Source organism: Suricata suricatta, chromosome 4 (genome assembly GCF_006229205.1).
Source record: "Suricata suricatta isolate VVHF042 chromosome 4, meerkat_22Aug2017_6uvM2_HiC, whole genome shotgun sequence".
Classification (NCBI taxonomy): domain Eukaryota; kingdom Metazoa; phylum Chordata; class Mammalia; order Carnivora; family Herpestidae; genus Suricata; species Suricata suricatta.
Window position 1 is genome coordinate 59,121,531 of NC_043703.1, and position 10,858 is coordinate 59,132,388.

The 10,858-nt window shown below is 43.1% G+C and overlaps 1 protein-coding gene across 1 annotated transcript in view; it reads right to left on the bottom strand.

The window, feature by feature from the left end:
- The window catches only part of LOC115290587 (guanylate cyclase soluble subunit beta-2-like), a 30,267-nt gene that overhangs the window by 9,819 nt on the left and 9,590 nt on the right, over positions 1-10,858 (bottom strand). Inside the window, exons 7-10 of the mRNA XM_029938466.1 lie at positions 9,063-9,211; positions 8,333-8,479; positions 3,383-3,537; positions 1,163-1,314 (exon numbers count right to left, since the gene is read on the bottom strand). Of these exons, the coding sequence (XP_029794326.1) occupies positions 1,163-1,314; positions 3,383-3,537; positions 8,333-8,479; positions 9,063-9,211 (603 nt within the window). The remainder of the gene's footprint in view (positions 1-1,162; positions 1,315-3,382; positions 3,538-8,332; positions 8,480-9,062; positions 9,212-10,858) is intronic.

The following is a 10,858-nucleotide window of genomic DNA, read 5'->3' on the forward strand; positions in this document are numbered from 1 at the left end:
GGGGGGGGGACCTTACTTATCCCTTCCTAGCAACCCTCCCTGTGGGGAGGCCATGTTGGTGGGAGGGAGAAGGTGATGTCATGGGTGAGGCACGTTAAGTCTAGAAATTTAGAGGCCAAAATCTCCGGTAAGGGTGCCCTCTGGTCTATACTAGCCAAAGTTATTCCTAATTTTTAACTTAGATCTATCTCTGCGTCTTCCTCAGTAAAATATGCCCGAACCCATCCCAGCTCACAGGGATACTAGCATGAGGCAAACGCACTATGAAAACAATTTTTAAAGTTCTTCAAATAACCATCTCTTTATTGAAATAGCTCTACTTTTAAAAAGAGTAACCTTAATTCGTGTGTCCCAAAGAGACCTCCTGCATGTATGAGCAACAAGAAACCTCTGATTTTCCTTTGCAGGCCCCTGGAGCAACTAAAGATTAGCTCCTGTCAGAATGAATCCATTTCCTCCTCCACTCTGCTTCAGAGGTTCAGGGAGGTTCGCCTCCTGCTACTGGCTTTCACCTTTGGGTCAGCGCCTCCCAGCATTGACCAGAGCAGATGTTAAGGGCCTGATGGCGTGGGGTGGAGGGACCCGCCCGGCGGCGGATGCAGACCTCCTCATTGGATTCCGGCCGCTGCGGCACCAAGAGCCAAATGGTGATCCCTGGGCTGGCTTAGCACTGGGTTGTTTTAACCTAAACTCACTCTCCTATCATTCCTGGAGATGCATGAGTCACAGATTTTGTCCTTCTTCCCAGTTTTAGAAGCCAGCAGAAAATGAGAAAGGTGGAAGGTTTCCACGTGTGGGGAAAGCCTGTCCTGCAGCCTGCTCTGAGGCTGAGGAGCAGAGAGAGAGATTCTAAAGTTGACTCCCAGCTGCAGGAGAGGCGGATGGGGAAAGGCCCTTTTCTGGGATGGCAAGAACCTTGAAAACGAATGCATGAGGGACCCTTCAGGCTGGGCTCATCAGCCCAGCTCAAGGGGCATCAAACTATCCCAGGGTCAGTGTTCATCCTGGTCGCTCCGACCCTTAGGAGCCTCTCCGAAATGGGAGTGGTGCAAAGGGATGACCCACACTGACCCTGCATTCCCAAGGGCCACACTAAACACATCTGAAGCTGTTAGTGAAAAAAATATCCGACACTGAGTTGCGACTTCTCTTTTGTGCTTACCCTTGTGATCAAGCAGGCTTTGAGGTCTGCCCATGATCTCATCCTCTGAGGCATGCAGGTTCCGGATCAGAAAGTATGTGGTCATTTTCCCTTTCCCTTTCACTTCAATTTCACCCCTCTCAATTATTTCAAACCCTTGATTTTCCAGAGCTCTGCAAAGAGGGAAAAAATTGCACCAGATATCAAAGATCACAGGTCTATGACTTGAGTATTGGTGACAATGGAGAGGGTGATGCAGGAGAATTCTGGGTCCCAGGGTGCACAATGGTCTGGGGGGTTGCGGGTGACCCCAGGACATTGGCCAGACCTGATGAGTGGGGCAAGGAGGCAGCTGGGGAGAAAAGTGAGCATGAACTTCAAATATACTGAACAGGGTGCCAAAGACAGAGTGAGCACACAGGGGACCCACCCAAACCCATGATCCTATCCCATCTTCCCTTCCTCCAACACATCACTCATACCCACAGCCCACACGGTGCGAGAGCCATGTCTTCCATGCTGGTGTGTGCACCAGCCCCTCAAATTCCAGATTTCATCCACCCATATAACGGCATCTCTACCTAGGATGCTCCACAGTTTTGAATTCAGCACTTCCAACCTGAACTCATCATCTGTCCCTGTGAACTGGAAGTCCTCTTACCTGTCCCTGTCTCTGGTGGTGAGATTCAGATCCCTGTCATCCAGGATGGAGGCCTGGGAGACATTCAAGCCTTCTCCCTCTTTCTCATTCTCCATTTTTAGCAACTACCAGGTTCAGCTGATTTTACTTTTCCCAGAATTTCTACCACCAATGATCTGATTCAAACCCAACTCCTAACAGGCCTTCTCTGTGTTTTTTCCTGATGCTCAAATCTATCCTTGCATACTCTTTTTTTAAAAGTTTATTTATTTTGAGAGAGAGAAAGAGAGCAAGTAGGGGAGGGGCAGAGAGAGAGAGAGAGAGAGAGAGAATCCCAAACTGGGTCCCCACCATCAGCACAGAACCCCATGCAGGGCTTGAACTCACAAACCATGAGATCATGACCTGGGGCCAGTCGGATACTTAACCGACTAAGCTCCCCAGGTGCCCCGTCCTTGCACCGTCTTGAGTGTCAGCATCAAATAGGACCCTGATCCTGCCACTGTCTCTGGTCTCATGCTCCCCAGGGGCTCTTCTCCACCTGCAGTGTACACCCTTGCTCTTCGGCAGGGCACACACAGCGATCACTGCTTCCTGCTCCATGTTGTCTACTCTAGCAAGCTAAATTGTTGGTAGTTCTCTGCTCTGACTCTACATCTGTGCTTGTACTGCTGGCTTTTCATTCCCAGAACCTCAGATTTGGCTAGATCCTATGCTGGACTCCCTGTTCAAGATTCAGCCCAGGGATCTCTTCCTCCACAAAGGATTTCTTTCCTGGATTAGGCACCCCTGCTTGGGTTCTCAGGACAGACACACTCGAATTACCGCAGGCACAAGAGTACAGTGGATAAAGCAGGGACTCAGAGCCTGACCCCCGTGTTGTATCTGGCTCTTTTCCTTCCTAATCTACTGGGACCTGAAGCAAGTTATTAACTTTTTTGTGCCTGATTGTTTTTTTACTCCGTAGATAAGAATAATAGTACATATTTATAGAGCTGTTGTGAGAGTAGATGAACATATGTTAAAGAACTCAGAACAGAATTTGGTTGGCCTCCTGTAAGGTGTCAAGAAACCATTAAGTATTATTTTATGCTTATCTTTATCATTGTACTTATTACACTTTCAAATAATTATTAGTGAATACTTCTTTCTTTTTATGCTAGACCAAAAGTCAGCACACTTTTTTGTAAAAGACCAGAAGGTAAATATTTTCAGCTTTGCAGGCCATACAGCCTCTGCCACAGCTACTCCAGTCTGCAGTTGTCACCTGAGAGCAGCCACAGACGATGTGTAAATAAAAAAAGCATGGCTGTGTTCCAATAAAACTTTATTTACAAAAAACAAGCAGCAGACTGGATTGGGTCAATGACTATACTTTGCTAATCCCTGCTTTAGACCATATGCTCCTTGGGAGCAAGTCTGTCTTATGAAAGAGGCTCACCAGTGCTTATTGTCTGACACAATGTGTTCTGTAAGCCAGTGTGGCATGGGAGAAAAACCATGGGTTTCTTTCACTACCCCCCATCTCTTGGCTGCGGGGCACTCTGTGCTTTCTGGAAGTAGGAAAAGACAAAGGATGGTATGAATACATGAATGGCTACCTGTAGGCCGTGGGGCTGACGTGCACTTTGTTGGGAAGCCCGTGACTTTCCATCCTAGAAGCAGTGTTCACAGTGTCACCAAACAAACAGTACCGCGGCATCTTGTCTCCCACCACACCTGCTAAGACTGGTCCCGTGTGGATCCCCACTCTGATCTGCACAGAGAGAACCTCACTGAAAAGGGACTATCGAATACTCTTGCTTTTATTTTTAAATTAAGGTACAATTTACATAAAATAAAAAAGACAAGACTTCAGTGTTCAGCTCCATGAGTTTTGACAAGAGCACTTACCCTATAATCCACCATCCAAAGTAAAATACAGACTACTTTCATTACGTCGCAGAATTCTCTTGTGCCCCTTTCCAGTGAAGTCTTCCCCTCTCTGCAAGGGGAACCACTTCCTTATTTCTTTTACAAAGAGTTATTTGCCTGTTCTAGGACTTTGCACCAATGCAGTCATAGAGTGTATTGTTTTATACCTGCCTTCATGTATCCAGTTGGATGTTTCTGAGATTCATCCATGTTGTATGTATCAGTCATTCATTCTTTTATTACTGACTGTTCTGTTGTAAGAATATACCACAATGGGGTTGTTAGAAACACTCTTATACAGATCTTTTTGTGGATGTACATTTTCTTTTCTTATATAGGTGCCTAGAAGTGGAATTCCTGGATCACAGGGTAGATGCCTATTTAATGTTACCAAAAAAAAAAAAAAAAACCCCAAAAAAAACAAAACCATTTGCTAGTAATTTTCCAAAGTGTACCATTTTACATTCTTATCAGCAATGTGACACTCCAGTTGCTCCACAGTCTCACCATCATTTGGTCTTCTGGTGGGTGTGAAATGATATCTCCTTGTGGTTTTAATTTGCATTTTGCTGAGGACTAATGATATCAAGCTCATTTTTATGCAGTTATTGTCCATTCTTGTGTCTTTTTTCTTAAAAAGTCTGTTCAAGATTTTGCTCATATAAAAACTAGGATTATCTTTCACTGTTAATATACGGGAGCTCTCTACTATATATTTGGATATGTGATACCCATGTATTTCAAATGTTTTTCCCATTTTGTACATTCATTTCCCTTAATAAGCAAAAATGTTTAATTTTGATGAATATATTGGTTTGCCAGGGCCGTCACAACAAGATACCACAAACTCAGTGGCTTGAACAATAAATATTTATATTCTCCCAGTTCTGGAGGCTGGAACTATGAGATCCAAGTGTTGGCAAGCTTCGTTTTCTCTGAAGAATCTTTCCCTGGTTTGTGGATAGCCTCACAGTCTTTTCTCTGCTCCTGTGCCTCCCAGATATTTCTTCCTTTGTCCTGATTTCCTCTTCTTATAAGGACACCAGTCAAATGAAATTAGGGTCCACCCTCACAGCCTCGTTTTAATTTGACTACCCCTGGAAAAGCCCTATTTCCACATATAGTCATATTCTGAGGCCCTGGGGATAAAGCATCTGCATACGAATTTTAGGGAGAACACAATTTGGCCCATAACAATGAGGTTTATCAGGTTTTTTTCTTTCATGGTTAATATTTTTTGTGTCCAACTAAGACATCCGTGCTTACCCCAAATTCATGGAGCTATTCTTTTATATTTCCTTCAAAAAGCTTTATGGTTCTAGCATTTATGTTTAGGTGTGTCATATGTATTGAATTAATTTTATATATGAAGGAATGAAGTACATTTTTCTTTCCATATGGATTTTCAGTTGAAACGAACCATTTTGTTTTAATATTTTAAAATATTTTTTATTTATTTTTGAAAGAGAGAACACAAGTCAGGGAGAGGCAGAGAGGGAAACACAGAATCAGAAGCAGGCTCCAGGCTTTGAGCTGTCAGCAGGCTTGAACTCATGAACTGCAAGATCATGACCTGAGCTGAAGTCAGATGCTTAACCAACTGAGCCACTCAAGAGCCCCAGAAATGAACCATTTCTTAAAAAGAAATTCCTTTACCTGCTGATCTGATTTTGTGCCTTGGGCAAAAATTAATTGACATTAAATATGTAGTATCTTTCTGGAGCCTCTATACCACTTCAATGATCTATTTGTTTATCCGTCTAATTTCACCCTGTCTTTGTTAGTGCACCTTTAGAATCAATCTTGAAATTAGGTAGTGTAAGTCCACCAGTTTTCTTATTTTCCAACATTTAAGACAAATTTAAGTGGTTTGTTTTAATTTCGTTTTCCAAATTTTTGTCCTTAGTATATACATATTCAATGAATTTTTATGCATTGTCCTTATATCCTGTAATCTTGATATTTTAATATAGTTTGTTGAGGTTTTATAACTGCACCATGGTCTTTGTAAAAAGATCATTTTACATCTTCCCTTCCAATCTTTATGTCTTATATTTCTTTTTCTTGCCATATTGCACTAAGTAGGAGTTTTGTATATAAGACTAGAGGTGCTTATCTTTGTATTTATCCTGTTCGGGTTTGCTAAGCTTGTGGATATACTAGTTGATATCTTTCATCAGTGTCAGGAAATTCTCAGTCATTGTTTCTTCACATATTTCTTCAACTTTATTTTCACTCTATCCTTCTAGGATCCTAGTTCCACTTGTGGTAGTCCATTTTGATATTGTCCTACAGATCTAGGATGTTCTGTTTCATTGTTTTCACCCTGTTTTCTTCTCTCTGTTTCAGCTTATTGTCCATCTTCACAATCCTTGATCTTTTCCTTTACTGTGTCTAGATTCTGTTAAAGCCATAAAAAGAATTCTTTATTCCTGATTTTTGAAATCATGATTTTCATTTCCACTGGATAGTTGGATTAATAGATAGATATAGATAGATAGCATGTATTTCCCATCTGTTCAAACCTGTTCCCCTTTTCCAGTAGATCCCTTAAAATATTTATTGTAGTTATGGAAAAGATTCTGATAATTCCAATATCCAGGCCATTTTTAAACCTGCTTCTGTTGACTATTTCCTCTCTTGTCTATACACTGAACCAAATTTTTCTTGTTTCTCTTGCATCTCATATTTTTAATTATTTCATTGTATGTACCATATTGTGTGTGAAAGCACAGTAGAGACTGAAGTAGAGAATGTTCAGTCCTCAGTAAAGTTCAAGTCTTTTTTCTGTCAGGCTGCTAGAGTGGAGACTGAATGAATTTCATCTATATTTGAAGTTGAGTCTGGACTTTTTTTCAAAGATACTGCTAGATTCCATGCAGTATCTGATTTCAAATATTATGAAGGCTATATCAGGACTTTCTCCCCATCAGGGCTTGGGATGTGGGCTCTAGCAAGGTTCTGGAAACCCTCCTTATACTTTACAGCAAGTCTCCAGCTTTCTCAATTGGGGAAGAGAAATGTTTCAAGTCCTTTTTCCCTACTTTCTTAAATAAACCCACATGGTATGTTGTTACTGGAAGATATTTGATGATGCTCCTCACTGTGTCCCTATTCTTATCTTAAATTTGATAACATCTTTTCCTCTTTTCTTCTAGGTAAATACACCATGATACTTTTCAGGAATTTATTGTTTAATTTTATTCTTATTGGTAGGGCATTACTGTCATCTCTATAGCAATGCTTTTACACACACTCTTTACACAATATATTTTCAATTCTTTTTTTCTTCCACAGCTTATAGTAGAGCCCTTTAACTAAAACATATATCTCTTATCTCTTATCTGACCTTCTTATCTCATTCCCTCCCATCTTGGTTTTTTATTTATGATACTGAGGCTTTGAGTCAACAGCTGTATCTGTGTGTTTACAATGGACCAAATATTGTGGATATGTAGTTCCTGCAACTACATAAAGCCGGCTCTTACTCAGAGGCTTACAGCGCACACAGTAACCGGAACCTGCAGTGTTTCTCAGTGTCTAACTCGTGGGGAGGGTGAGCAGAACACATTTTCAGAATCTCCTACATAGGGGTCATAATTAGAAAAATCCCCTTCTGTCTTATACTTGTCTTACTGGTTTTCAGTTGGCTCCGTAATTTATTTTGAAGATCTGGCTGCCAGGCCCAGAGAAGGGATTCAATTTTAAACTACAGGAGCCCTGCTCTAAGGGCAGCAATGATCTGCTGAGCAGACAGAAGAGGACCCTACTTTTCATCTCCAAAATTGTCCATATTTTATAGTGTGAACAGAGGTTCATGCCTAGAAGAGTAGGTTCTTGTGAGAAAAGGGAGCAGATGTCTCCCGAAGGGCCACATGGTGGGAGGAAAGCTACCCTAAATCTCTCATGGCACCTGGTGTCCTGGCTGCTGGCTGCAAGCAGCTTCCCCCCTCAGCCTGACTCGTGGGCCTGCGAGAAGGCAAGCTGAGGACACCATTGCCCCAGGGGCAGGAGGGGGTGAACCACTTGTTAAATGGAACGTTCCAATTAAAAAGCAGGAATTATAAAAGAGCCAGATATAGGGGCACCTGGGTGGTGCAATTATTTAAGCATCTGACCTTGGCTCAGGTCATGATCTTGGGGTTCATGGGTTCAAGCCGCACGCACATCAGGCTCTGTGCTTACAGCTGAGAGCCTGGAGCTTGCTTCAGATCTGTGTCTCCTCTCTCTGCCCCTTTCCTACTCACACTCTGTCTTTTCTTCTCTCTACCTCTCAAGAATAAACATTAAAAAAATTAAATAAAAGAGCCAGATATCAAGATGGATTAAGCCCTGCAACGTAAATAAAGAGGCATTCTCAGCATTGTCCCAAATTATAGAGAAAGAAGCTTGTGGTAAATCACATGAAAATCCCATGCTCCAAAGCCTCCTCTGAAACTTAAGAAAAGTTGGGATGATAATACTCTTACTAATATTTCTATTACTTAAAACCTATGCAAGAGAAGACAAGAGTTGGGAGCAATTACCCATTGTAATTACTGTAAATGCCCAGCAGCCATGTGAGCAGACTAAAAAACAGAATTCTTTCTAGTGTGTAAGATGGTTGGTAGCAAGCAAAGTGCTCAGCTTCCCTCTACCTGGATGGGCTCTCCAGTAACAGGATTCATCACTTCTTTTGCAGAAATTCTCATCCCCAAGGCAAAGTTAGCCACTCTTTGAGCATGGCTTCCAATGGGCACGGGCACGCCCCCTACCACCATGTAAGCATCTCCTATGGTTTCCACCTGTAAGGGGGGAAAAGGGTATTCAGATGGTTTTCTTAATACATCAAATATATCACTAAATAGTTTTGTCATTTCCACATTTTGACAGAAGGACCAAATCAAAGCTGGTGGTGATTTGCCAGGAGGAAAAGGAGCATAAGGGAGTGGGGTGAGAAGAAAAATGACTCAAAACCATCACAAAATTGCCCAAAAGACACTCTGCTTCTGGCGGAAGTTCCAGAGAAGACAGAGTTCCTGAGTTACTATATGATGCTGTGTATCAGACATACGTTATTTAGATTAGACTCTGCTGAATTGAAGGGGTAGAATTATTCTCTGGGAAAATAGTGTGCCCCTCAAAGGCATTTTAGCACTGGGTGTTATACAAAGGATTCCTAAAAAATGAAAATTGCTAAAATATCTCCAATTCCCTTTTAGTTCTACCTCCTCACCCACTCCCATCCACACCAAACCACAGAGCAGTGAAGAGAGAGACAGAGGAACACAGATAACAGAGCTCCTGCTCAACCTGAGCACACTGTGACGCGCGCGCACACACACACACACACACACACACACACACACACAGTATGCAAACACTTACTTTGTAGACCTCGTGGACACTGGTTAATCTGTCAAACTTGGAATACATTGAATTCAGCATGTTCACTATTTGGATAGGGTGGCAGGCAGCACAGATGTTCGTAAATGTCACCACATCACTGAAAAGAATTGTGCAGGTTTTAAATTCTCCTGCAACATAAACTGAGTGTCAGTGATAGCCAAGGATATGGGATAATAATTCTATGAATTCTAGATTCAAGTGCCCTTTGGGAACCAGATCTGACCGGGTCTTGGGGAAAAGGAGCCGATTCCATTCAGCCCACAGACACTCACTGAGTGGCTCTGAGCTTGTCATCCTACGGAAAGACACGTGTAACATGGAGCAGACAGGACCTCTGCCTCTGAGGTGCTCCCAGTCCAGTGAAGGAGATGGAGGAGTAAGCGAACACCTGGTAGGGGCGATGAGAGCAATGGCAGGACAGAAATAGGTTGGGCGGGCGCTGGCTTGCAGAGAAGCTTCTAGCAGGTAGGCTGGCGCAGAGCCTGAGCTACAGGAGACCCGGGTTGGGGCCAACAGAGACTGGTCACCATGAGGCGGTGAGTTCCGCTCTGTGTGTGTGGCGATGAAGCTACCATGTCCTCAGCACGTCCTCCTGACTGCATGGGCTGCTAATTGCCATACAGCAGCCATTAAATTAAATGAAACAGATCTGTTAAGTCAGACACTCTAACCCTGTGCCCCAAATCCATGACTTCAACACACTGAGACTAAAATAGAAAATCCTTTGGGCACTTGGATGGTTCAACCAGTTGAGTGCCCAACTCTTGGTTTCAGCTCAGGTCATGATTCTAGGGTTGTGGGATCAAGCCTTACATCAAGCCCTGTGTCAGGCTCCCTGCTACTTAAGATTCCCTCTTGCTCACTCACGCTCTCTCTCTCTGTCTGCCTCTCCCCTGCTCATGTACTCTCTCCTGCTCAAAAACAAACAAAAAAGAAAAAAAATTATCCTGGTCAATAAGGGGCCCCCTCTGTCCCCACCACCTCTCTGGTCTCATGTCTCCATGCTCTCTGACTTAGTTCACTCCAGCCACACCGGCCTCCTTGGGGTTTCGCAAATGCTTCCTGCTTAGGACCCTTGTACCTGCTGTTTCCTCTGCCTCCTTTTGCCAAGCTCTCTTTTCTCCAATGTCCAAGGGGCTCTGTCTCACATCTCAGAAGTAACCACCTCAGGGAGAACTTCCTTTACCACTCTATCTAGAATAACAGTCCCTAGACTCTATCCTTGTAGCCTGATTGCTGTTCCCTACCCTACAAGCCTTACATGGCATATTGTATATGGGATTTTTATTTGCTCATCCATCTGTCTTCCCCACTGGACTGTAAACTCCACGAGGTTAGAGACTGTTTGTACTCTGCTGTATTCCCAGCACCTAGAGTAGGGCCTGGCACATAGTAGATCCTCAGTAAATACTTGTTGGCTGACTAAATGTGTGCCCTCTGTACCATTTCTACCTCTCGTGTCAATCTCTCCTTCATGTAACTTTCTCTTCCCTCTGGCTTCTGGCCTATCATTCTCTCTTCATATTATCTCTACCTTTCTGAGCTCCTTGTTTTACATATTCCACTGGCTTTTCTTCCTTCTCAAATAATAGGTGTTCCTTAAGCTCCAAGACCTAACCCTCTTCCCTTCTCACTCGTGCCCCCTAGATGACCTTACTTACAATTCATAGAGTCGATGTTTACCCAGCACCCACTCTGCAATAATTCCTAGGTCGATAGCTGCCCCTGGGAACTTCCTTTGAGCTCTCCCCACAGTTCCGAACTACCTGCTGGTC